The 27,713-nt window shown below is 59.4% G+C and overlaps 1 protein-coding gene across 1 annotated transcript; it reads right to left on the bottom strand.

Annotated features, from left to right (window-relative positions):
• Positions 1-326: 326 nt before the first annotated feature.
• Positions 327-25,224, bottom strand: FHAD1 (forkhead associated phosphopeptide binding domain 1; the record flags this gene model as incomplete). Its single annotated transcript, XM_082328988.1, has 28 exons — positions 327-420; positions 1,491-1,656; positions 2,645-2,865; positions 3,694-3,789; positions 4,177-4,304; positions 5,198-5,333; positions 6,709-6,817; positions 7,157-7,316; positions 8,176-8,282; positions 8,788-8,869; positions 9,379-9,604; positions 9,843-9,932; positions 10,150-10,257; positions 11,168-11,305; positions 11,628-11,698; positions 13,124-13,319; positions 13,676-13,828; positions 14,215-14,298; positions 15,532-15,639; positions 16,067-16,171; positions 16,571-16,636; positions 18,070-18,200; positions 19,012-19,135; positions 20,589-20,819; positions 21,127-21,218; positions 22,390-22,660; positions 24,709-24,915; positions 25,129-25,224. 28 exons carry the CDS (start codon positions 25,222-25,224, stop codon positions 337-339), a joined length of 3,786 nt encoding a protein of 1,261 aa, XP_082185114.1. The 3' UTR covers positions 327-336.
• Between the last annotated feature and the right edge of the window lie 2,489 nt (positions 25,225-27,713).

Raw genomic sequence — 27,713 nt, 5'->3', positions numbered from 1 at the left:
ACTTCACCGGGGACAGGACAGGCCCCGCACATTTGACCTCCCATGTATACCGTAAGCACTGGGCTGTATTCACACCAACGTGTACATATGCACACACACACAACCTTTTCTATTGCCGTAAACCCCGCCACACGGTATGGGACACGTCCTGCGGGAAATTCAGGTCCCACACAGGGTACAGTCGCACCAGCATGCCCGCGAGCTACGGGCTCCCAGCAGGGTCTCCCCAAAACGCAGCCGCATCTCGTACCACTTCCGACGTCACCGAGTCCACGGCGTGACAACCCCTTCCTACCGCAGACCTTTGCCTACCAAAGGCCTGTGTGGTGCCTTCTCCTACGTGCTTCCCGTCTGGACAGCTTCTGCTGTGCACTCTTTGGCCTTCAGCTTTCCCGACCAGCAAAGCTTCTTGGCTCCAGGCTGCGGAACAGAGAAAGAGAGAGACATCGAACACCACGTTCGCCCACGAGAGCTCAGCGTGGCCTTCATGCTGCCCACAGGACGTGCGCGACCTTCCCTTCGCCCTCGCCCTACGTGGCCCAAACCCATCCATACGGCTGCCTACGCACGCGTCGTGCTTCGGCGGCGGGGATGCTGCCGTGCAGCCGAGCCCAGCTGAGCAGCAGGGCCCCGGGACGCTCAGACACCCCAGACTCCCGGGTCCCTGACAGATGGAGCTGGCCGTTGCACGAGGCACAGGAGTTGGGTATCACACAGAGCTCCCAGCTCGTCGCCTGGTGCCTGCCCTGCCGCTCCTGCAGAAGGGCACAGCCACCCGCAGGTAACTCAACAGCCAGAAAACCGCCCCAGACCCACCACGTGTGCCCAGCCGATCACAGAAGCTATGGAAGTGCGTTACGGGGTGCTCTCAGCTTCTGCCGAGACTCTGCGCCAGGCTCTTTTGCCATCCTAGCTGCAGCAAGCACACCACGGAGATGCCCCGGGCAAGAGATGCGTCCCCGGAGCCAACAACACTCCTGCGACTTTCAGCCCGCCGACACCCCGGGGGTCTCTCACCGCAACCCCTGCTCTTCATTTACCAAACGCCTCCCGAGCAGGCAGTTTGGCGAGAGCAAAATCCCACGTCCGCACCTGCGCGGGGAGGCGCTCCCTGCGGCAGCGAGCGCCTCGCTCGCTCTCCCTTGCCTCCGTTGCGTGCAACCAAGTGACCAGAGGGCACCATGCCTTCCCAGCTCTGCCTCCCGGGGAACGGGCACAGCCTGGAGGCTCCTTCACCTCGTCCTGCGCTCCTTCTCCTTGCAGGACGTGCCTCGGGCATCTTACCCACCGTGGAGCGTTCCAGCTGTGCCATGCGTCCCTCCTGCCTTCCTGCATCATCGAGGCAGACACAGCGTGCAGCCCCTCGCCCAGCTCCGAGGTGCCTGCTGACCACGGTGACGCTGCCTTCGCACGCTCGGGCACGGGGACACGTGGCTCCTGGGGCTCCCGGTGTCCCCGTGGACCTTGCTCACCCGCTCCCGTGCTCTCACCTTGCGCAGTTTGGCCGCTCGCAGCAGCCTCTTCTCCTGGCTCAGCTGGAGCTGCGTCCTCTCCAGAGCCTCTTTCAGCAGAGCCTTCTCTTCTGCCTCCCTGTAGGCTTCCTCTTCTAGTTTGGACATCTCTGCCTGGCACCTTCGCAGGGATGCTTGGTTCAGCCTGGGCAAAACAGGAGGGGGGTCTGCTCAGCCGCCTCGACCCCTCGACCCCCAGCTGGGCTCTGCCTGGGAGAGGCGGCTCACGAGCAACACCCCATCGCGCTTGCGTCCCTCCTAGGAACCCCTGCGCCACGGGGTGACGTTACAGAACATCAGAGCGGCTACCACCTTGCGAGGACCTGCCCGCGTTTTAGCAAGCGCTTTCCCCGCTCCGATTCCTTACGCCATGGAAAAAGCCCTCTCCTCCTGCCTTTGCGAAGACTAAGGTGCCGCCTCGTCGAGGCTTCCCCCACCCCACCTCACACGTGGCGATGGCTGCGATCTCTTCCGTTCAGCGTGCGAGCCCGGAGAGGGACTCTGGGCGGCTGCGTCAGCGCTGCTGGCTTGGAGATTGCTATCGCCCCTCTAGTCTGCTTTGCCTACGGCGCCATATTTACACCAGCCCAGATATATCTTTCTACACCGCTTTTTCCGGTGCTGCGGGCAAAATGACTTCTGCGTTCGTGCAGCAAGCAGCAGCAGGGCTTGCGCAAGCGCGCCCGCGGGTTCCTCCCCGCTCCCTAACGCTTAACCTCGTGCGGCAGCTCCTGGAGCGAGAGCATCACCTGCGGTCTGCACAGCCCTCCCCACCGGCTCCCACGCCTGCCTCGGTCCTGCCAACACCGTCCCTCCGCCCCAGCCGATGCCACGGCTCTCACAGGGTCCGGCCACCCCAGACTCGGGAGTCTGCCAAGGTTTCCCCGACTCTCACGCCGCTTGCCTGCATAGGGCCCTGCAAGGTGCCGTTGCAGAGAACCGAGAGGACGTTTCTCCGTTTCTCCCGACCCTTCATTTTTATACTGTGGCCACGCTGGGACTGGTCCCAGGCAGACGCGCAACCCGCCGAGGGGCTGCCCCGCTCCTCTCCCCGAGTTCCCCGTCACTTTGCATCCCAGGACTCGTTCGCACTCGGACCCGTGGCCGCTACCAGCCGCTTTGGCTTTCCGTACCTCAGCTGCTCCACGTTGGCCTTGTAATCTTTCAGCATTTCTTCTTTTCTTTCCAGGCGACTCTTGAGATTCCTGATCTTATCGTACAGCAGCTCCAGGTCCTTCCGTCTCCGCAGTCCCGCTTTTACCCTCTCCTCCCGAGGAAGGTGCTTCAGCGGCTGCATTCCTGACAGCTCCTTCACCTCCATCAGGCTTCCCAGAGCACCAATGACGTCAAGGTACTGGAGAAAGCACAGGGAACGCATTATTTACTCGGCCTGCCAAGTCCTCTGCCACCTAACAGCACACCGCTCTGCCATCTGCTTTCATTCCGCTCTCCTGAGGAGATGAAAACGGCACCAGCAAACTGCCGCGCGCCTTCCCCTTCGTCTCCTTTCCACGCCTGCTCTCCCTGGGCGAGCTCGTCTGAGCGCTCCTAAAATTACGGCCGGCTGGGGTTCCTTCGGGCCGCACGCTCGGAGGCTCTCCGAGAGGCGACACGCCGCACCGGCGCGCAGCCCGGCTCCAGGCCGGCCCCTTTCACACCTGCCGTTTGATTCCCAGCCGCGCAACACTCTGGACTTGCTGGGTTTTCCTGTTTCCCAGAGGACCCATTTTCCCCGCTGGACATTTTCCTGCCCTTTTTGGAGGGAAGAGACCCACTTTCACAACCCACCCGCTACACTACCAGCCGACACCTCCCTCTGGCAGCCGCTTCCGTCACTCCCCAGCCTCTCCCGCTCCATTTAGCGGGCGTCTAAGTTGGTGAAGGTCTCTGTCCTCCCCAACTCTGCCTCTCCTTGAGGACCAGCCTGGACCCCTGCCCCAGGGAACAACCCCCAAAGACCTTAGGTGGGAAGGGGAGAAGGATGCGCCATTGCACGTTCTGGGGGCCCCAGACGTCCCGGCAGACGCCCGGCATGCCCAGGGTCCCGCAGGGCGCAGTTCATCCTCGACCACGTTCCTGCAGAGCCCTGATGCCAGTCGCTTCCTTCTGCGACGTGTTTGAAAACGACCTAGCCTCTACAAGCGTCGGGGGTACCATTTCAACAGGTCTCCTGCTGACGTACCAGCTTCTCGCCGAGGTCCGTCGCATCAGCCATCTCCGAGCTCGCTGCCCCATCGGTGGCCCCGGGCGAGTTCCCATTCGGAACGTGGCCAGGAACCTGCACAGACAGGGAAAGATCGACGGAGCCCGCAGGTCGCCTGGCTTTGGCTCGAGCTGCCTCGAGCCTCCCTTCCGCTGCACGGGAAAACCGCCCTGGCAACGCCGCGGTCCAAAGCCTCCCCGCCCGGTCGGCCTGCGGCATCTCTGCGCAGCGCTGCGCCCAGGGCGCTGGGCAACACGCAGCTCCCGATGGGAGCTGCGATACCCTCCGCAAGCACTGCCTGCCATTAGGCTGCATCTTGCACGCTGCCAGATGTTACGCCTCCCTCCCTCGCTCTCCCCCCGCCATTGCAGTTGTTCTGTCTGAAAGCCTCATTCTTCCTATTCCAGGGAATACTTTTCCAGCAAAGCCACCAGCACCATGAACCACAAACTGCCTTCTTACCTTGCCGGCCTTCGGTTCGGCTCCCAACACGGGTGCAGGCTCCTTCTCGAGACCCGTTTTCTGGACTATTTCCTCCGGTAGGTCTTTCATCAAGAGCACCAGCGGCTCCAAACCCTCGCTCGCGACAGCTGGAGGCACAGAAACAGCCAGCGAGTCCTTCCGCTCTCCGTGGGACATGCCGTGGCTTCCTACCACAAGCGCTTCGAGGCTCGCCGGGTTTCCCCTTACAGAGACCGTGCATGGAGAGATGCGCAGGCTACAGAGAATAGCCTGCGCCAGCCCTCCCTGCAGACATCGCAACCCGAGTGTTCGGGCATCGCTTTCCCTACGTAAGCTGGATGCAAACCTGCTTTCCAGACGGCCGTACAGAGATTGCACCACAAACTGCTACCCTACTTGTAGCTTCTCACAGAGATGGCACTGCTTTCCCAGCCTGCTCTCGCTCCAGGGATATACACGACGGAAAGGGACCGACAGAGAACAAGTTAGGGCAGGCAGAGGATTCTCGCAGCGTACGGTGCTTGCAAGGCTTTGCGAGACCGTGACACCCAAGGCTCGGCTCCTTTGGGCGACAGCTGCTCTCTCTTGCCTCGAGGAGAGCTGCACCCGAGCGCGGGAGCGATCGTGCACTGAGCCGGGTGCCTGCTCGCTTCTGGCTCTGACTGCACGGCAGCTACCGCTGCAAAACCCTTCGCCAGCTGCCTCTCCCTGCTGGCTCCTGCCAACGCCACCTCCTCACACGTACGCGCTCGCCGCCACTTGATGCCTGCGACTGACACCAAGTGCCTTTCTAAAGCCTCTCACCGCACTGCGGCTTCTTCAGAGATGTTTCCCTAGCACCTGCACGGATTAACACCCATGCACGCGAGAGCTAGACTCGGCAAGGGAAAAGCTCGAGCCCGTCGCCAGTGAGGAGCCCGAGCCCCCCGCATCGCACCTTCCCTCGCGTTACGTGCTCCACCGGCGCAGACCCCGGGGTCTGCCAACGGCGTCTGCCCTTTCCAGTGACAGCCACGTTTACCTGAGGGCTGCCTCTTCTCCAGCATCTTTATCCTCTCCCGGAGCTCGGCCAGGCCTTCTTTTTGGCGCTGGATCGTTTCCTCGTGCCTGAGGCCTCGGCATTTCGCGCCAAGCTCGGCCAAGTCCAATGCCGGCTCCTGGAAGAAGCGACCCCGCCGGTTCTTGCCTAGCCTGCACCCGGCTCAACGTGAGCTCCGCTTCAACCTGGCTTTCGCGCAGCCTTGCTGAAAGAGGCTGGTCGCTCGGCACGTGCCAAGAGCAAAGCCCGGTGGAGCGTCTCACCCTCCACCCTCTCCGTGGATTTGAGGGGTAGAAGAGCAGCGTCACAGACCCCCTTCACGCTCCGCTGCACCACCCGCGCTCCAGTGAGGACATGAGCTCTGCAAATGCTCCCGAGAGCTGGCAGAGGGACGGTGCGCAGCTCTCCACGGCCACGTCAGCATTTTGCTCTTGCGCTTTGTGCTGCCGCAGAACATTTACCGTTTCCTATGCACAAACACTACTGTGCTTTGTGGCCTGCATTTACAGATGCTCTCATACGGGACTCTCTTTTAACCTGCGCCCGTGCACACAGATGCGCGCGTTTCCCTATTCCAGCCCCATCCCACGGGCTGCGTTATGACAAACGGCCAAGATTCTGGGACGGGGCAGGCCCATCATCACACCCCGCACACAGCTACCATCGGCTGCAAACTGCCCGCTCGGGTCTGGCCGCCGCTGCCCCGCAGCACTGCTCGGTGAGCGGCGGTTTGCTCCCGCGCCGTGGCTTTGGCTGGGCTGCATCTCCAGCGCTCTGCGCTTCACCTCCCCGTCGCTACATGCAGAACGGGATGCGGGCGGTCCCTCCCGCTCGTCATTTGGCTGCGAGGCACTGCTTGGCCACCCCCATCCAGCTTTCCTCGCTGGCACGCCGTCTGCCGCTGTTGCGGTACAGGATGTACGATCGCTACAGTCCCTCCATCTGCTGCTGCAGCCACCTTCCACTTCTTCCCATTTCTAGCACCCGGGACATCACCGAGGATCTCAGCACGGGAGAACAAGGAGCCTTTATTCCCATCCAGTGCAACAAGCTACCCCTGCTCCTGCACATCAAACCCAACAACCGCTTCTGTGTCGCCAATATAGCCAGCATCTACGGCAGAGCGAGGCTGGGAAAAGGAGCGAACGCTTGCAGATTTTTCTGTACGCTGCTATCCCCTCTAATTGGCAATTATCGCCGCCATTAGCACACACAACACTCTGCGGTTCCAACGTGCTGTACAAACATCAGCTCATTAGCCAGCAGCGCTGCCTGCGCAGGAGCGCTGCCAGCACGGCTACCCCGGCAGCACAGGCAGCCCTTGGCGAGGGAAAGGGCGGCCGCCGATCCGGCGCTCCTGCCTTCAGCCGGCTTTGAGCGGATGCGAGGCTTGGCTGCCCGTTGCCGGGTCTCACCACGATGCCGAGAAACACCGTGCCTGTGATCGCTACTCGCAGCAAACCCAGACCTCGGCAGCCTCCCTGCGGACTTACCCTCTCGGAGGCTTCACCCGCCTGCGCTGGTGTCCCAGGAGCATCCTCCGGCTTTTCCGCCCTTTCTCGGGAAGCATCCTTGAGCGCCCGGCAGTGGGCTTGGGCTTGCCTGTGCCAAGAGACAAGACTGCTGTGGGACACCGCGAGGGACGAAGGTCGCCCAAACAGCTTGTGGCGAGCGGCACCCTGGGCACCCGCCGATGGCTACCACAGCGAGGGTGGGCACATTCCCTTGGTTTCCAGTGACTTCGTTACTCATTCCCTGGCGTCAGCACCACCAAACCCCCGTGCCAGTTCATGTGGTGCTTCCGCAGAGACACCATTGCTGAGCTCCATTCTGACACTCCCAAAACTCACCTTCTGCTCCCGGGGAGATACCTAAATGCCATCAGCTGCTGGGAATCTACAGAGCAGCTTTGGCAAAGCCTCAGGCCACAGCAGCACGTACCTTAACTCTTCAGCGGTTGCTTTCAGGGCTCGATCCTTCTTCTCCACGAGGCTTGACATCTGGGATAGCTTCTCTCTGAGCAGGTTCAGTTCCCGCTCTTGCTGTTTCACCCGGCTCAGGTTCCGCTCCAGTTCCGCCTTCTGCTCCTCGCTCAGCTCCCCTGGGCACACAACCGCGTCGTGGGTTTCTGGCTGTCTCATCACCCCGCCCTGGGGGACCCGCCGTTCTCAGTGACACGATGTTCACGGATGCGTCCCCTTTTCCCAGCGCACCCGCGTGGGGTCGGCAATAACGCAGCTTGTCCCCGCAGACCCTTGCCCTGCCCGTGACAGCAGCCCTCGGATCCTGGGCTGCGCCAGCAGACCTTGCTTTACTCTATCGCAGGGCAAGACCAGTCTCTCTGTGCAGGCGTACGCCAGAGTAACTGCTCCCTACGGCAATTTTCCTGCGCTTCGGAGAATAACAGGCTCGCCAGCGTGTTCCGACTTGCAGACTTCTACCTTCTTACCTTCCTCGTAGGCACTGTCCCTTCTTTTACATCGCACCATTACGGGCAGCGAGAGCAAGCCGCACGCATCCCTTCATTTCCAGGCTCAGGCTCGTTCCTGCCCGCTCCGCTGGGTGCTCCCATAAAGCCTCCCCAAAGCACGGCCCTGCCCGCTGAGGAATCCCAGCAAGGCTCTCCCGGGCTACCGGCTTGGGAGATCTTAGGCTCCAAGGAGCCCACCAGTGGGATTTTGAGAAAGATGGCCTCAGCTTTGCCCACCCGATCTCCATCTGGTTACCCTCGCTCACCATTGCTGCTATCGCTGAGCCAAGGACAGGGAGGAACCCACCTGGGCTTCCCATTCCCACCCAAAGGGAATGGATGGCCTGCTTTGCCCCGAGCAGGGCCACAGCATTGCTTTCGAATGGTGACATCTCTTTCCCGTTATCCGCGTGTACCCACGAGCACCTACCCTTGTGACTGCTCGGAAGAGGGACAGCAAGATGGAAACCAGGCAGCACGCTTCACCCACCTCTCACGTCCGACATCCTGGCTCTGGTTTCCGCGAGCTCTTTGGTCAGTCCGGCGATGACGGCCTCCTTGGACAGGAGCACGCTCTGCGCCGCTGCCAGCTCCTCCCTGAATTTCCTGAGAAAGATAATTGCCGATCTCACAGTGCATTTAAAAGACTCGTTTCACGGAGCCTGCGCATGCCTTCCTGAGCAGCATCTCACGATTAATACGTCCACGTTACTTTCTCACGATTAATACGGACACGTTACTTTCCTAACGGCCTTTCCGTCCCTAGGTTCACGCCTGCGGCACCGGGACCGGCCAGCTCTCTTACCTGCAGCCGTCCGGATGGGACGGCAGATCACTCACCCACTCCTCGGCAGCGCTTTGATGCTATATGCGCTTAAGACCACCTCAGCCTAGCAAAGGGACTGGCTTAGGATACCTGACGCCCAAAGGAGCCCACCAGTGGGATTTTGAGAAAGATGGCCTCAGCTTTGTCCACCCGACCTCCATCACAGACCAAAACGATCTCAGGACAAGTTGCAGTCAGCCCCTTAAGCTCTCCTAGCGATCGCTGCTCCTCTCCAAGCCCCTCTGACCAAGACCGCCAGCAGCAAGTGCTGCTTACCTCAGACAACCGTGCGACTCCGCGGCCGGAGAAACCTCCGGCCAAGCTCCCGACGTCGCCTCGCAGCCATCACCCCGAAACCCTACAGGACACAGTAACAGAGGCCAATTACTTCTTTGTAACGCATACACGTTTGGCCTGCTTCCTTCCACTACCAAGCTCCTTTCCTTCACCACAGCTCTGAAGGCTGAGGGCCATCTTTTTTGAAAACCCGTGTCTCTTAGGCCCCGGTTCCAACAGGGTTTAGACAGTTCCTTCCTTGCTCGGGATCACTTATGCCTGGGTGCAGCCCACAGTGCCCCGGTCTCCTCGCTTTCGAGGGCAAAGAGCCCTTCTCCAGTGGGAAAGCCCCATCCGTGACCGGGACATGCTACCAACACTCCCCAAAGCCACTGACCAACATACTGCGACTCCCCGTGCAACGGCTTCTTCAGGGACTCGCGGAGCTCGTCCCGCGTGCAGGCAAACCTCAAACCGACATCTTGCACAACGCTTTCCGTAGCAGCTACTGCACGACTCCATCTCTACGTAGACTTCACGTTAACCGAGGAGGTTCCCAGCACTGACCCATCCCGTGCAACCCTTAGCTACCTTCCGTTTTTGACACGAGCACTGCGTTTTCCTCCTCCAGCATCTTCTGCTGCTGCTTGGCCTCCAGCAAGCGGTCCTCTAAAGCCACGATCGTCAGGGAATGCTGCTTGCTTTGCTCTTTGTATTCTACTATTTCTTCCTGCAGTTTCTGCCTCTGTAACTTATTCTCCTCCTGAACAGCCTCGAGCTGCTCGTCTCGCTCGAGTACCTGCTGCTGTAACGCCATCTAGGAAACAAGACGCATGAGCTCGGTTGGAAGCGCCGCGCGCGTTTTCCTTCGGGATCCCGATCAGCATCGTCTCTCCCGGCTAGCAGTCAGAAGGACAGAGGGAAAGGAAGGATTTCAGGGAGGGGGGAGGCTGCAGCACCCTGCCCCCTCATCAGCAGGGACCGGGGAAGCCGCCTTCACCGAAACCGCATCCGCGCCACGTCCTCTGCTTGCACCCGAGGGCTGCGGGAACTACCTCTCGCCTCGCGGCTTCCTCCAGCTTCTGCACGGCTTCTCTCAGGTTGCAGTCTGTAACCTCCTGCTCCTGCGACTTCCTTGCTATGGCCTGCACGAGGAAAGCAGCAGTAATTAAGCTAACAAGCTTGCAAGAATCCACCTTTCTCTCTGCAGATACGCATCTCTCTGTGTATTTGGGGGGGCAAAAACCCACAAGTCCACTGTCGGCCCCTGACCAAACGGACCGCCCTGCGGGAGAGCCCCTTCCTATTTTTTTAATTCCAAGCGTGAGCAGCTCTGCTTTACCTCCCGTGTGTGCCACTGACCTCAGTCAGGCTTCTCAGGTGGCTCTCCAGGTCTCGGATCTTCTGCTTTTCTTCCTCCACGGATTGCTCGCACTTCTCCTTCTCCTCAGCGACAGCGCTCTCCAGAATCTGAGAATCGAGAGCCCACAGTTTCAGTACCGAAAAAATTTCCTCCCATTAGGCACAAGACCTCGACTCCAATGAGGAACCGGCAACCAGGAGGGTCCCTGCGCTGGAGCAGGGGCACGTTACGGGAGAACACCTCGGCGGAGCAGGAGGCGACTCGCTGAGGGAGGGGACGAGAGCGCCTGGGGAAAGGTACGGCAGAGAGACCACGGAGGAGCCGCTTAGCTGCTCCTCGCCTGCCTCCTGAGAGCCCCCGATGCCAGGAACCAACCATTCCCACACCCACAGACGCAGAAGCACGCTAGAAACCGTCTGACAAGCCCGCCAGGATACGCTGTCCCCATCGCAACACACAGATACAGCAAAACACCAGTTCACGCCTTCACTAACGCTACGGCCCGCATCAGCGCCATCGGCTCGGTGACCCGGGCTTCCACGGGACTGAGGGTGACCCGGCGAGAACCCGCCAGGCAGCCACCCCCCCCTGCTCCACAGGGATCTACTTTTCCAGCCAAAGCGGCCCTAAAAGGAGTTCAGCGTGGGGAAGAGAGGGAGCAAAAGGCTTGCCAGGAAGCCTACCCGCCCTTGCATTCCATTTACTACAGGCACCGCGACGTCTTCCTAAGCTCGCGGCTTGGGACGCTGCTCCTTGCTTTCCGCTTTCTCCCAGGGACGGCCCATACAGCGCATCCTGCCGTTACCCAGATGCTTTCCAGTTCCACCCTGGATACTTTGGGGACTCACAATCACCCACATCACTGTAGGAGCATATCTGATACCCGGACTCTCGGGACTGCACCTCGACAGTTCGGGACCAGAGACTTTTTCCTCTCCCTAGGCAACACTAATACAGACGACACCTATTTTTCCTGCATAACAGGCATTTTCCTAAAAAACAACCACACCACCATACCTCTCTGTTCTCCTTGTCCTTTTCCAATATAATTTGCTTGATTTTTATCTGTAGGTCTTGCTCGTGTTTCGCTTCCAGCTCCTTCACGTGCTCCTGCAGCAAAGCTGCCTGCGACTCCCGGGCCCTCTCTAATTGGGCCTGTGGGGAAAGAGCAGACACCGGGGCGTCAGAGGAAGCGCATTAGCAGCAGGGCAAAACACCAGCATCCTGCGTACGTCCACTAACAAACATTTCCAAAAAGAGAGATACCCCCCCCTCCTTCCCGCCCGAGGGATACAGACACCGACACGCTGACAGCGGGCTCCGTCTTCTCCTTTCCCCTGCATTTACTGCAGACCCAGAGACCTCTGCTGCCGTGCGTTCCCTCTTCGGCTCCCACACCGGCTCGCTTAGGACTACCATCGCGTTCACCGACAGCGAAAACTCTCCAATCGGTTTATGCATTTACACGTTTCTGTACCTGTAACATCTGATTCCTCTGCGCCGTTTCCTGACTGTTTTCCAACAGTCTCCCGAGAGCGGCCAACAACCCTGCAAAAGCCAACGGGGTCTGGCTGGCCGGGGTGCTCACACAGCCCACGCACCCCACCCGGAGCATCCTCGGAGGCCTGGGGACGCCGCTTGCCTCCTTGCAAAACTTGCTTTGGCCACCGCTGACCTTCAGCCCCGGCCCTCGCTCCCCTCGCCGGCTGGTGGGGGTCCACGTTCCTCCATAGGCAGCAGGGAGGAGAAGGGACCGCCACCAACGTCCCGCACAGTCCCCCCTGCGCTCGTAGGGATACCCAGACAACACACTTGACATGGGCTTCCCTCCCGGGCTGCAGCACTGTACGTGCTCCTGTCAGCTACCGGGGAGGGAGAGACCCCAACAGCTCTGCCTCGTGCCCGAAGATACTCACTGGCCTCTGGCTACGGGATTCAGGCTCACAGATGCCCTCAGATAGGCTCCCAGGGGCCAGTTTCCCCTCCGCACTTACTGGAACCGCAGCACATTCCCACCCCTGCGAGATCGCTGCTACTGCCGAGACATCGCTGGAAGGGAGTTTGACTGCGCACGCAGCCCAGCTGCCTGCTCCCACCAGGAGATGACATTTTCCCTGTCACACGCTGTCACCCGTTTCGCTGTGTCACCCCATCTTCTCTAAGCCTGACACTGCTGCAAGAGCCAAGGACGGCTCGTTGCTGCACGATGCTCCTGGTGCTATTATTACCCCTCTGCTAACCACAGTGGCCTTGCAGCTCCTCCCGCACCCTCGCCGATGCCGCTCCGCTGCTGCCCGGCACACTGCACATCCTGCACCCCTGTGCAATGCTCGGTGCTGCCGTGAGAGCGATGCTCCCCCTCCCACGCTGCTGTCAGAGCCATTACTCCTCTGCAGCCGCACTCTGCAGCACATGATGCTTTGCCACAGACCTACGCTGCCACAGCTGCTGCTTTCGCTCTTCACCTAAACTTGTCGTCGGCAAGCTCCATGCTGCAATTGCTCTGCCGCTCCACGGCGGAGGTGGCACAGGAAAGGGAAGACAAAGTGCGTCGCAACCTCAAGCCAAGGGGTTCAGATCTCGGCCCGCACCACGGCCACAGTCGCAGCCAAGGAGCGTTTCCTCTCTGCCACCGAGGCAAAACCCACTTCGACTGAGTAACCACGATGTCAGTAGATCAAGCCCAGCACGCGCAGACATCGCATCCCACTGATGAACCCCCCCCCCGAGTCCTACGGGCGGGCGCTGGCCACACGGGGGGACCGGTGCCGCAGAGGCAGAGAATAAGAGCGTGCACACTGCCTGAGCAGGTTTCTTAGTTGCCTGAACTGCCCGAAATTTGCACCAACGTGGCAGGGGCCTGGCATCCCCAAGCGGTGGCTCACACTGGGCTTTCTCCTCTACGGCCAGATGGCTAGGACATCCCCCCCAGCGCAGGTTTTCTCCCCCAGGGACACTCAACGAGACACGGACCTTTGCCGGAGGCGCGCGGGTCCATCCCCGCGCTGGCCAGGAGCCGCTCCGCGCCCTCCAGCCAGGACAGGGCGACACGTGCCACTTCCACCACCGCCGCCCCGACGGCCGAGACGGAGGGGTCCAGGCGCAGCGCCTCCAGCCTGCCCAGCTCCCCTCGCAGGCTGTCGCTGCTGCAGCAGCTCCTCAGGCAAGCCTGGAAAAACACAACTGGTGACCAAGCTAGCCTCCAGAGTCAGCGGGCTTCTGGGACTTGGCAAATGACACCATGTCTCTGAAAAAGTCCTTGGGACAACCGCGCGAACGCTTCGGGATGACACTTCATGGGGCGATACCTTTGGAGGGGAGGACACACTTCTGTGACACCTCCTATTTCTTTCCAACCAACGCTTCTTGGCGCTACACTCACCTCTCGCTCGTCTGGAGAGCTGCGTGCTGGCTAGCACCAACGCACAAGCGTCTCTTTTCTCTGACCTGTCCTTGGGCCAAAACATTGCCCTGTGCCACTTATCTCCTGGCTGCCAGGAGGTCCTCAGTATTTAAAGGACTGACCTGGAGCTCCCGCAGGGATTTCTTGAACACCTCAACATTTGCAGACACCTCCTTTTCTTTCGAGAGTCTGGAGCTTAATTCCTCCTGCAGACGCTTCTCTCTCTCATGCCTCTGTTGGTTCTCGTCGGCGATCTGCCTGACCTTCCCTATCACCTGGCAAAAGCATGCAGAGGAAGAGGAGAAGGTGCCATTACATTAATACCCTTTCTCAGCTGAGGGACTGTAGCTTGTCTCAGCGAGCAAAGATCGACACTTGCTGCCAACTGGTAGCCATGTCACACTCGGGGGCTTCTCCCTGTTGCAGCCCACTGACTCCATCCAAGCTTTGGGGGACAGAAAGGATCGGGTCTCCTTCGCGCCACAGAGCGGTGTCATTAACCTGGGATAGCCGTGGCGCGACTTACGATCCGGAGAAGCTTGGATGCTACCAGCACGACTGCGCATGGAGCAGGCACTACGGCCGTTCTGCCGTGGCCGCCTCGAGCCACGCCGGGCTTTGGAGGCACCGAGCGCCTCCGCGCGCTGGTGTCCAAACTCACCTGCTGCTCCGTTACGGCTTTCCCCGCAATGCCTGCTGCTGCTGGAGAACAGGCTTGCATCACTTGGGTTTTGAAGGACTCCAGCTACGGCAGAGATCGACACAGGAAAACAAAACTCACCGAGATTCGAGATCAGCTCTGCTGGTCTGCTCTACCCAACCCTGCACATGTCATTGCAAAGGGTGTCCTGGCCCCCGCCGTCTCCAATCCTGAGGCCCCATGCACGCTCCCGCACCTCTTTTCACCGTGCACCTTCGTACGGCTTCCCTGACCCCCCTCCTCTGACCCCGCCGGCAGCGCGGGGCTGCGGTTAGTCGCACCCGTTGCTTCGCCTACAAGGTGCACGGCGTGATCACCGGTACCACGCACCGGGGAGGCCGCTGGCTCCCCGCCACCCAGCGCAACGTGACTTCTGAACATCTCCTGCTGCCCTCCCACTGCTGCGGGAGGAGTACGACGACAGAGGGCTGGTAGGCATTGCAAAGTACACACCGCCTGAGCCAGGCGGCTGCTCCATCCCACGCTCCAGCAGGGATTTTCGATGGCTGGCTCCTATTTCCTCCTGCGAAACAGTCGGGCCAGGCTGGGGACAGCTGGGGATGCCACCCCCAGCCTCTCTGCAGGAGATGACAACCGTTCCCACCCCGGTTAGCGCTTCAGGCTTCCGTAGCGCAGCTGGGGCTGGCTCCTCCCGGGCCTTCCACAGGCGGCCGTCCCTGCGCTAACCTACACGGCAGAGCCAAAAGGCTCCATCCGCCCTTCAGAGCTCGAGGCTGCCCTTGGGCTCCACTCTGCCCAAAACCCCGGGTTATTCTCCAAACCCGTGACCGAACAACTCACACCTTTTCCTGCCTCTCATCGACTGGGGCTCCTAACACAGTCATGCTAGCAAAACTCTGCACTGCAGTTTAATGGGGGGGACACACACAACCTTCTCGTGCCAAGCACGGCTTCAGCCTGCTGATCTAGCATGATGTTATTCCGCAAAGGGCTGTCTCTGCCCGGAGCAGCATCACCTAGGCACCGAGGAGGGTTTGCACGGGTCCCGGACAGCATAACTACGATTATAGAGAGTACAGTGCATTTCTGTATCCTATTACACTTGCTGCATCTTCTACGAAGCCCACGCAAATCCTGTGGATAAGCCTGTTACACTGCACCCGACGACAAGTTAAGCCCCGTGCCAGGGTTTGGTGCTCAGGACTCTGCGTTTCCTTCCCTGTGCTCAAGCAAGATGGCCTTCCCTGTAGGAAAACCCGTCCTCCGGCTGCCCGCAGCCCCAGCTGCAGCACGCTCCCATCCCTGCCTCCTGCCTACCTGCTCCTTGGCCCGCCCCACCTCGGCTCTCCGCAGGCGCTCCCTGCGCCCCATCTCCTGCAGCTGCAGAGCTTGCCTGGCACAGGCTTCCTTCAGCTCCTCCTCAGCCTGCAACGACAAGCGCATTTGCATATCAAAGCCATACCAGAACATCACGCCATAAGCACTTTTACCCCAACTCTCCACTATTCGCATCAGACGATTCCAAATATAGCCGTGAAACAGCGAGAGACAGGCAGCAATCCTTTTGCAGCGGGGCGGGTTTGCGGCACCGGACACTTCATGCTGCTTTTTGCCCGGGTTTGGTCCCCGGGCCATCATCACCCGTCCTTGACTTTCTAACCCGCCGCTCGCATAGGGCAGCCTCTGCTGCACAATCTACCTTCTTCCCTCGGGGTCCGTGGAAGCGCTCAGCACATTCGGCCCCTCTGCCTGGACAGCCTGCCTGCCTGGGGCTTGCTGGCCCGCGTCCCACGGGTGGCACGTGCCCGTCCCTCCCTGCCCTCCGCCGCATACCCCGCAGCCGGACGGCTACCTTGGCTTTCTCGGCCAGCTGGTTTCGGATGCTCTCCTGCTCGGCGCGAGACTTCTGGGCTTCCCCCCGCAGCCCCTCCAGGTCGCGTTCCAGCTCCCCGATGCGCTGCAAGAGCCCCCGGACAGCGCAGGGTCTCACCGGAGGAGCTGGGCATTGCCTCTCGGGAGCGCTTCAACCCATACACAAAACATTTTCCCCACCTCTCCCGTTTCCTTTACCCTGGATTTTTCTTCTAACCTACATCTTTACTGCGCTTAGATTGGCTTTCCAGTGCAATGTCAATCTGATTACTGACACCGCTCTCCTGCACGGTCACGCGGCGTTACCGTTTTTACAGGAGTTTACATTTCTCCGGTTCGCTGTGCGCATTAGGTGCCTTCTATTCCAGGAGCCGGATTCAAAACCCCTCCCTTAAAATGCCCAGTTAATTATTCTCTCGATGCTGCATTCCTGCAGTCGCTGCTCTCCCGTGAGCTCCGTCACCCCAAATGACTTGCGACTCACATTTCGGCACGCCATTACTTCTCGCTCTCCGAGTTCATGCTTCATTTCTTCTTTAACTCTGGAGCACTAGAATGAATGGCAACCAAGGCAAAAAAAAAAAAACAAACAACCATCAGGGCAGGTAGATACCGTCACTTCTGCAGCACACGTCCACACATACTTCGGTGCTACAGCCCGGCTACGTGCTCAGATACCTAACGGGTGACGGAGTGCCCGTGATGGGGCCAGCAAGGCACCGAGAGCACAAGAGTATCTGCACCTGGAAAAGCCCGGATTAAAGCATCGCCTGGCTGACAGAAGGACAAACACCTGCAGGGAGTGCCCGACAGAGAGAATTTCTTCTGGCCTTAGCAATAGCATAACAGGGATGGGGGGAAAGGACCAAAGGAAACAAACGCTTCCTAAAAACAACCTCGGTAACCTGCCCAGGATGGGAACAGACATTTCCAGGCTAATCATCACTGGAGCAGACTGCGCCTTTCAGCTCTGCATCTCAGGGCATCGGCGTTTCAGAGACGGGCCCCGTTCTGCCCGCCCCCGGTGCCCGGCTGACTCTCCCGTGAGCCTGCGTGCCCCAGCTCCCGCCTCCCTGCGGGTCTTCCCGCATCCACGGAGCGGGAAAAACCACCGCGGGATGCTCTGGGATGCGCTCTCTGCCTCGACACGAGCGCCGAGGGCCACCGAGTGCCACCAGGCGCCCAGCAGGATGCTTCCCCCGGACGCCTGGTCCCCCTCCCGCACACGGCGGCCCCAGTGCTCACGCGCATCTCCTTTCCACCGGGTCAAGGGCCGATCCACATCCTTCAGCTCCAGAGAGCTGCTCGGGGAAGATGCTCAGCCAGGTCCAGGCTGGCGGGCACCGTGACCCCTGCCTGCACCCCAGGGGCCCCACGTCTCTTTCCCAGCACTTAAAATTCATCGTGATTCACTCAAATCTCCCGGCACAGTGCCTAGTCAGCCAGCCACCACGCAGCGCCCGCTCTATGCTTCTTATGCAGACGATGCAGCTCTGCTGGTGGAGGAAGGAGCCGCAAATGCAGAGAAACAACCTGCTGCGCGGGCCGCTTTCTTTAAGGGAAAAACCAGGCTGGGCTGCAGGGAGCCACATGAAGACAGGGTTTCCATGGCTCCTCGGGAGGATCTTGGCACGGGCGCTTTGCCCGTACAAACAGCTACTGTGCTCCCGAAATCCAGGGCACACAGTACCTGAATGCAGAACAAGGAGGGGGATTCAGCCGGGGAAGGCGACACCGCTCCTCGGGCGTTGCACAGCCCCGCGACAACGCCGCAGCCCCGTCGCTGCTGCGTCCCGGTGGTACAGCTCTGCAACTTCTCTTTGCACGCAGCCAGGACCCTCAGGTTACCGCTGCCCCGATAAACAGCCACACAAACATACCCTCTCCTTACCAGCGAGAAACATGACCCTTCTCACCCTCGTTTCCCACGCTAACCCGTATGCGAGACCGTAAACTACTGAGCCCCTGAGGAGGGACGTTAACCTTGGCAGAAACGACTGCTAGCTGATTGTCCTTTTCTCTGTTTTCCTTCTTCATTTTTTCAACTTCTTGCTTGAGTTGCTGGATTTTCTGCTCCTTCCCGGTCACCTCTCTTTGCAGGCTGGTCACTAGACCTGAGAAAAGCAACTGCGGTGAGAGGCTACCCAAGCGCGTCCCTGCAAAAACCCTCTAGCCGCCGAGCGGCCAGCCTCCTTCTTCGACAGCCGCCAGACTCGGACAGCAGATTCAGCTTTTGGCACGCCGTGCCGGCCGTCGCTCCGTGACAACATCGCTAGCAAGTTCCTCGGGGCCTTGCAGCACATGCTCCCTGGAGGACGAGCAGCTCTTACGGAGTCGTTTTTGCTGCCTTACTACATCAGATCCACAGCTCTGATGCCTCCTCCCTGCCAAGCACCGATACCGCTCCCTTATCTCGAGCAACGAAATCGAGCAGAACGCTTTTGCTACTCTGAATGCATTACGAAAGCCGACGTTTTGCGCACACGCTGCATTCCTCGTGCCCGATTAAGGCCACTGGAAAAGGCTTGCGGTCCGAGGTGGCCTTTGCGGCCAGGCGCAGCCCCGCAGCCTCTGGGGCGGGCAGGTCTCCCCCGTGGGGCGCACGGCAGCCCGTTCAACACGCACCGCTGCCCAGCAGCTCCGAGCCTGCCCTGCAATCCGTGCTTGAGGCTTTTACCCCCTAACACAGTTCTCTGTCCCATCGCTCCCTGCCTTCGGTCCCCACACCGTCCCTCGCTCCTCGTCATGTCAGACACTGCCTGCATCTCCCGCAGAGCTTCAGGACACAGACTCAGAGGTAGGACGACTTCTACGAGCCGCTACAATTCATTTGTTGCCCGGACAGTTCGGCCACTGCTCGCTCAGTACCAAGAGCCACTCCCAAACCGCTTCGTGCCCCTCCACGGAGCTCCAGGGATACGGTACCTGCAGCCAAAGCCCGGGCCCTCTTCAACTTCTCGCCTTCTTGTCGCAGCCTTCCAATCTCCAGGTCTCTTTCGTAGAGAGAATGGCTGAAAACCTGGCTCGAGCCTTTCTGCAAGTTGCTGATCTGCAAAACACAGATTCACCCGCGATCCTCGCCGGATCACTTCTTACCTCTATTACAGCCCCCTTCCGAGAGGGAAATCTGGCGCCTCCAGGCCACGCTCTGATGGGGTTACTCTTTAGCGTCTCTGCCTAACTCTCAGCAGTCATTGCTTCAGATAGGATCATCTTTAATTCATTCTGGCCGTTCACATGCCACACCTAATATTGAAGGCACGGAGAAGCCCTGTCTCCCGCTGCCTGCCACGCCGGGAATCCACGGCTGGGCTGAGCGACACTGCTAACGCGGTGCCAGGCAGAAACGCCTGCAGACTTAGCGCCTTCTCAGGGCATATGTATTTATTACCACACATGCAGATCCGGAGCCGCTGATAACTCCTGTTCGCGTGTCTGCTGCAAAGACAGTTTTCGCAGTCCTTACTGGAAATCGGGAGCGGGAAATAGCCTGTGCTGTCCGGTTGGGCGTATCATCGCCGCACAGACAGCACAAATACGCTTCCCACCGCTCAAATGACCGGTTTCACTAAGCATTTACTGGAGGGTATAGAGGAGCGAATCCACAGGTGGAAGAGGCTTTTGTCAGAGAAGGGAAAGCCGCCGGGAAGACAGGTGCCGCGCATCGTCTCATCATAACATCGTCTCATCATAACAGCAGCGGCGCTGACAGCACCCCAAAATTGTATTGCCTTTTCTCCATGGGAACCTGCCTCTCGCAAGCTCCCCTTCACGACAGACCACAGACCGTCAGGACGAGCACCAAGCATTTCACAGCCTCCCTCAGACCCAGTGTGATACGGGAGGGCAGGGTGCAGCCGGGACGGGCTGGCGAAGGCGCCCGGCTGCTGACCTGTGTGCCTCGCATCGGCCCAACACCTTGGACTGACCCTTGTGCCACGCTGGAGATACTCGGGATGGCTCCATCACTGTCTCTCCAGGACGTTTTCTGAGCTCTCGTAAAATGGGGGGGTGTGCTGTTAACGTCTCCCCAGACACGACAACTATAAGCCCTCTCTCCTCTGCCCAGCCGCCTGTTTTCACCGGGATGCCAAGGGGCTGCGCTGCCTTTGGGACGGGTATTCCCCCGGCAAACGCGACTGCCCGGTCCCTTTCTGGGGCACGAGGGGGAAGCGAGGGCTCCGGCTGCCCGGCCCGAGCGGGTCCTGCGTGCCTTTCCCCCACCGCAGGCTGCTTGGGCTTCTGTTTCCCTCCCCGCTGCAGCATTACGGCTCCTACCAGGTACACAGGATATTTATTTACCAGCTTCTTGAAGGGAAACTTGCACAGAAAGCAAGCAACTGTGCAAAACAAAACAACGGGGAAAAAAAAAAAACCAACGCCTCCTTCCCCTTGGTTTCAGACGTGCAGCCTGCTTCTCCTAAACACTGGGTGTTGAACTACAAGTTCATCTGTATCCGAGAGGCATTTCCCTGCTCGGTGCCTACCGAAGCATTCCGTACCTGTTCCCTCAAGGCTTTGATCTCCTCCGTTTTGGCTCCCAGCTCTCGGTCGAAGGTGAGCAGCTTCTGAGTCAGCTCTACCTCGTTCCTCGCCGCCGCCTGCGCCAGGGTCTTTGCCATCGCCGCAATCTCATCCTGCAGATCTCTTATCACTGCATCTTTCTGCTTCCATTCTGTTTCCAATCCAGAAAGGCAACCGATTTCCTTCGCCAGTCGCAGGAGCTTTTCACCCTGCGGGCAGATTACGGGTGCCATCTGTCACTCTCCGGCTACGGAGACGCCGGGCTGCCTGCTCCGGGGGTACTGACTCGTGGCCATCGACCGCGCAGACCTGCTTGCCCTGGCCTTCCCCCGTCCCACCGTGCCCGTGTCCTCCGTCCACCCAGCAGTCCCCACCCACGGAAGCAGTCCCCCTTCGGTGACCGTCTCTGCACCCCGCTGGGCCTCGCGGTCGGACACACAACCGATTGGCAGGGTTTGCCTGCTCTGCCAGCGACCAGGACAGGGATGGCGTCCCTCACACCTTCCCCAGCATCACCTTCTCCTGCGGGAGGACCTCGGCGTCGCGAGTCCCCGGGGCAGGGGCTCCCCCCACGCCGCTCCCGCCGTCGCCTGAGACGCTGCTCGAGACTGGAAGGAAGCAAACACGGCGGCAGCAAACGTCAGCATGAGAACTGGTTGCAGGCAGCAGCAACGCTTCTTGCGGCAGCCCTCTCACTCGTCTCCAAGCTGCTCTAAGGCAGCGGCTACTTTGCAGTCCACGAGCCCGGTTCCCAACCAGACGAGAAACCAACTCCTCGGCCCTAAGAAGACACCGGTGCAAACAGCCTGCACAACAGAGGGGAGTAATACACCTCTGGGCACCAAAAAAGCCTCAAGGGCAGCAGAGACACAGCAGGCAAAGGCTCCGCTGGTTTTCCAGCACGGCCCAGCCCCACAGAAAGAAGCTATGCTTTCGTGGCTTCCCACACGTGAAGAGCTACGCTCACTGCGATGAGCGCGTGCGGATCCTTTTGGGTCTATTTCCCCAAAATCCGACGAGCACGTGCTACCCTGGAGCGCGTGCGTCCCTCCCTTTACCTTCACTGCGATTTCAAGTCCTGCCCGTGCACGCGCCTTTCAGCGCTGCTGCTGGGACTGCACGGTGCTGCCTCTGCCCTGGAGCACCGGCTGTACTTCGGCGCTTCGCTATTGCCTTTGTATTGCTTATGACTGCTCAAACGACCCAGCCCAAACCTGGAAAGCAACCGGATTGTGTAACAGGCCAGAACGAGCTACACTCACGGCAACCATCTCCTTCTCCAGCTGTGCTCTTCCCCCAAAGCCTTGCCTCTGCTCTGCTGCTATTGTGTTTGGTTTTTTTTTCTTTTTCAGAAGCATATCGGCTATGAACCTGGTTTAAAGGTCCTGCGCTCGAGGCAACCAGTATCTGCACTTCGAAGGAGGAAAAAACATCACTTCAAACAGGAGACGGGAATAGGCGCGTGAGTCACCGGCGCAGATACAGTCAGCACCCTTCCCCATCACAGACAAGGAAGAAGGAAGAGGAAATGTCACTCTCGCCTACAAGGGCGCCGGCATTCCCCTTGGTATGTCACGGCCCATTTCTTAACTGACCCACATGCCACCGAGGACCACAGACGGTCTCCGATTAGCTCCGCTGGACGAGGACTCACGCCCAATTGCCGCCGACGCTCGTCACTTCTCTAAACTGCCTCTGCTTGGATCAGCTCCGCTCGACGCTAAGTCGCTCAGAGAGGACCCCAGGCCACGAACCACCGCGCTGGGCATCGGGGAGTACCTGGCCTCACCGCGGAGGTCCTACTGCAAGCGTCCGGCGGAACGGCGGTGGCCACGCTCCTGGCCCAGGCACTCACGGGTCGCTTCCGCGGCGGCGGATGGGGCACGTGGCCGGCTGCGCCGGGAGCCCGGCTGCTGGGAGAGCCGGCGGGATGCTGCCCCTGCAGCAAGGGGAGGTGGGGAGGAGATGCAGGAGCTGGAGGTTTGGGCTCTGCAACCACCTGGAGCTGCCCGGTCCACGCTGTGCAACGTTTCACGGGGGGATACGACATCTGCGGTGGGAAAAGACCACGCTATCAGCAAGAGTTTAGCAAGGCTTTTAGCCCCCGAGGTGTGCGCATTAGGTCGTACAAAACCCAGGCGCAGATCTGAGCAGAAGCAGAATTTCAGTCCTTTCCCATTTCCCTTGCCCAAGTCTCAGATTTCAGTCAGGAATCCCAAATATTTTGCAGAAATCAAAAGAAACTGCTGGAGCTTGCTGCTCTTTGGAGCTCTTCCCTCTCTCTCTCGAGATTTGACTACCCTAATTCTGCACATCGTTTGCAGAATCTGGAAGCCCTCGGTTCACGCCTCTCCCCGCTCACACACAAGCGGTCCCACCCTGTCGTTTCTCCCACTCACCACGCCGAACCAAAGCCACGCAGGGCGCTCCTGCCTTGCCACCGCATTTATCTGACCCTACGCTGGGCCCGTCAGGCACGTCGTTACTTAGGACCCTATCTGCTATTCTCCTTATGAGCAGAGCTTTCCAGTACGGTAGAGAAGCCGCCGTTAAAGTCGGCTTACGCGTAGCCCTCCGTTGAACTAAAGGGCTGAACCAAACTGAACTGAGCATCTGCCAACATGGCCTTGGACCTGGCCTGGATGCAGACCTCCGACACCCGGCCGTTATCCTGGCATCTTCCTGAAAGAGAGCCAAAGAGCCCAGCGCACGTTCCCCGCCGCTCCAGCGCCTTGCCTTCTCCCAGAGCACATCCGAGCCCCCTCGCTTTTGCCACTGACGCTACCCTGGGCGCCTGCTCACGGCTGCATTCCACCGTAGCATGACGCTGTCCCTTTCGGGGCACTTGCCCTCTGCCCGCAGGCACCGCAGGGATGCGACTCCTAGCTGGGCGTTGCTCCTCTTGTCAACACAATCCTCTAACACAACTGAAAACGAGAGGGATCTCCCTGAATTAGAGACCCTAGACACTTCAGAGGGTGCAACGCGGAGGCGATTTACTCTCTGCAGTCAGCAGGGTCAGCCTTCAGAGCTGTTCCACCCAAGGAGGATCACAGAGCAACGAAGAGGCACCCACAGGGCTTCCTCTGCGTCACGGTGCAAAACTGCTTTCTGGGCGCATGCTACACGTACACTTTCGGCAATTAACACCACTGACGCTTCCAGCAACAACAACTTTACCTACCCTGCACCGGCACCCCAGCTGCTCCGGCTTCTTCGTGCAGCTGGGCTATTTTTTTTTCTTTCTCTCTTGGCCAAGGCTTTCTGGACAACTTGGGGATTTGGCAGTCAGCTTGCTACACCAGGAATCTTGCCGAGACCTCCAAACCCCGCGTCTGGGTGCACAAACTGGCTGACTCCAATCAAGATTTATTCGTACAGGGGCACTGCTAGGAAACCAGCTTCTGCGGCTCCTGCTACCAGGCGTGCCACACACACAGGTTTTTGGGACTCTGTCTCCGAATCTACTTTCTCGGATTCCTAAAGAGCCCAAGTAATCAAAATACTACTGGAACTTATCAATCCTTAACTGTAGAATAACCCAAAAGCTCAATGACCTCCACATACATCCCTACACAGTTCTTCTCCTGGAGACAGGGGACCGCCACTGCGTTCGCCCACGATCTTTCCAAGTTTACAATCGCTTGGGATTTCTCTCGCGCTCCCAAGTCAGCTGCGATGCCCCGGCCGTGCTGCGCGGAGCAACGCGGTCTCTCCAGCTCCGCACAGCGCCGCTCAGGGCTGCGCCTTTTCGTTTGCTCTACGTTTGGTCCAAAAGCCAACTCCTCCGTTAGCAAGTAGCTTTGGAGGAAACATAACACACAAATAGACGAAAAGGACATTTTCCAGACCTACCTTTGCTCATGTCCGACTTGCTGTTGGGAAACCTGCTTTGCCTTTTCCCTACTGAACTGCCCGAGTTTCTTCAGCAGAGGGAGCTCACGCTTTTCCTTCTCCCCCCCCTCGCCTTTCCCAGGGATTGCCCAGACCGGTTTGGGAACCTGCTCCTGCTCCCGGGGCCTTCCCTGGGCAGCAGCACCCCAGCCTCCCCCGGGCACCCTCACCCACCCTTCCCTGGGGAGCGGCACCCACCCTTACCTGGGCAGCCCCATCCACCGCCAGCTCAAAGGATGCTCCCCCTGCGCCGAATCGCAGGATATCCCCCGGGCTCACTCTGACGGCCGCGTTTTGGACCTGGCAACCATTGACGAAGGTGCCGTGGAGGGAGTTGAAGTCCTGAAGGATGAAGCTGTTGTCCGAGGCGGTGAATTTGAGGGCCGCGTGATGCTCCGCTACACCTGCGGACTGGCAGCGGGCAATCAACAGGCAAGCAGGGAAAGCCGCCAGAAAGCAGCTCAGGTTTTGTTTCTGATGTGCCAAGCCCCCCTTCTCCTTGCCGTACATCTCGGCGTAAGCAAGCTGGTAGCCCCTGCGCTTTGCATGGAGGAGCCCCTGGCATCCTACTCCCTACATCCAAACCACCATCCGTTTTACGACGGTTGGCCTCCTCGCCCCTACCTGCAGGACAATGTCGGACCCTTCGTGCCTGCCTATCGTCGTGGTGTGCGGCTTCAGCTGAAAACGTCCCTCCGAACTCCTTAGAAAGGCTCGCATCGTCCGGCCCCTTCGCCTGCGAGGCTTCCATTAAAACAAAAAAGCTACTCGCTTAGCAATCCCCCATCCGACACCCGCGGCTGAGCCAAGAACGTCTTGACCAACTCGTGCACTAGAAATTGTACTAAATCAACCCAAAGGCGGCTCTGCCCCGGCCGGCAGTGCGGCCACAGCCTCGCGGTAGCCTTGGAAACCCTGGCCGCGCTGGAGCCCGCTGCCACCCTCCCGGGTGCCTTTTGCTCTTTGTTTTCTTTTTTTTTTTTTCCCCTTCTCCTTTTTCCAAGCAACTGCCCCGGCAGCACAACACAGCTCTGCGCCGGCCACTGCCCGCCTTGCCAGCCGGTGACACGCATGAGAACGTTTCCCCGTGTATCAAAAACCTCACGGGGGCCAGTGCGAGCTGCCGGTAAACGTTTTTTTTTCCCCTTTATTACTTATTTTTAATTTAATACCATGCACGCACGCACAAACAGGTCTTGCAACCTCAGGCGAGCGGATAAACGGTGCCGCCTGGTGACGGGGACGCTGTCACCCATCGGCACGCTTCTCCGTCAACGTGGCTTCGTCCCAGGCTGCCGCCCGCCCTTTGTCCGCAGAAAAAGGGAAAATAACGCACCCGCCACCGACACCCCCCCGCGCTGCCTCCGCTTTGGCCTCGCCGACGCCACTTGAGCCTCTTTCCCCCCATCCAAGCACCCGACCCGCTGCCGTCCAAACCCGTATCCCCTTCGCCGCCGGCAAACAGTGCCCCAAACCACAGCCCCTAATTAGCGCGGGCTCCCCCCATCACGCTCCGCTACTTCCCATGCCTTTCCCGCGCTGCTTTCCGAATTCTGTTAGCACGTCTTTCAAGCGTGACTGCGGCGCAGTTTGCTGGCGCGTGGGTTGGTGAGCTGGGTGCAGCTCGAGCACCCACGGCCCCTCCATGGGTTTTGGGAAGGAGGGACGCGTGGCAGCCCTATGTTGCCCAAACCACAGCATCTTCCTCAAGCCCAGTGTCGTGCCATACACCACACAAGTATATTCCGTTTGAAAAGCAGCCCAGGCTTGCTGAAAATGAGCCTAAACCTTGCATTTCTGTTCACGGCAAACCCCAGGATCGCTTTTTGGCCCAGTCCCGCTCCTACGGGTGAGAAGTTCCCACATCACCCGGCCGAAACACTTAGGAAGCGGAGCACGAATTCACCCTTCGGCCAAACTCGCAGGCATGCAGACAGTAAGAGCGGGCATCGTGCTGCGCAAGCGGCTATTGCCCCGCCGGGCTGCCACTCAACAGCAAATCTGTTTGGATGCATGCCCGCAAAACCACAGCACTTCCCCCTGAAAATAAATTGCTCATCTACAAACAAACTGCAAACAAAGGTTACCTGCAATTCCCAGGGCTGCTCCGCTGCTTGGCGGGACCTGAATGCCCACCCCGGATAAAGGGGCTGCTCCGCTGACCCGGGGCACGGCCAGCTGCGCCGTGGCCATTCCGCACCCCCGGCACCTGCAGACAAAAAACTCCTAGAGAAAACCAGCTAGCAAGTCCTGCAAGATTTTATCTTGCTTATTTTGGAGACAGAAGCAGCGGATTTGCAAAGGAGCGCTCCTCTGGGAACCCGAGAGCAGTACTGCGGCATGTACCCCGGCGCTGGCCCCCACCGCCAGCGTTTCCATCCCTTCCTTTCCTTGCAAGGGCTTTGCACTAAACACAGCGGCCGAGGTTTTCCAGCCCCAATCCGGCGCTGTGGCGATGCTTCTTAAAACTAACCACCACCAGGCTTCCTCGGCCGCGTTAATAACAGGCCTGCACATCTTCTGAGTTGCCATTGAGCGTGGGTCACCTTCCGGAGACGCCGGGATATACGTGCACTCTTAAACACTGCACGGGGAAACGCATCCCGACTTCTCACCTACCGGCGTGTCTTACCTGGGAAAAACATCTCCGTCATGCCCACCACCTTCAGGATGACCTGTTCTCTTACAATATATTACAGTGCCACCTCAACGTCACCCAGGGACGAGCCATCCTAGGGCAGCGGTGGTCACAGCTTTGGGAGCTCTCGCACTCCTCCGCGTCCCACATGGCCCTCTGCTTTCCACGCACCGTCAGAGGGCGAGTTTGCAAGTAGCCGGAGATGCTCATTAGCCATGCGGGCATTTTTCGCATAATTGCTACATTAGTCACAGCCCGTTCCGCTGCAGTCACTGCACTTTGTGTCATTTTTCCAGCTCTTTTCCCACATGAGATGTTGGGAAAGCTTCTGCTGTCACCAGTCTGGTTCATTAAATGGGACTTTCTGGTAAAGAAGCTCCACGCAACGTCACCTCCCAACCGCTCAGACCAGAGGCTTCGCTTTATTACCCTGATATTTACCCAGATTTTCTAAGGCAACTGTTAGGGTTGTGTTTCTCCCCCCGGGAGAGAGGACGTCAGGCCTTGCCTCCCGCTGCGGCCAGGCTCTTGGGGGCACACGCGCCTGGGGGGCAGCTTCCAAGGGGCTGCA

The sequence above is a fragment of the Platalea leucorodia genome (genome assembly GCF_965183815.1).
Source record: "Platalea leucorodia genome assembly, chromosome: 17".
In the NCBI taxonomy this organism is placed as follows: Eukaryota; Metazoa; Chordata; class Aves; order Pelecaniformes; family Threskiornithidae; genus Platalea; species Platalea leucorodia.
This window is presented reverse-complemented; position numbering and strand designations above follow the sequence as displayed.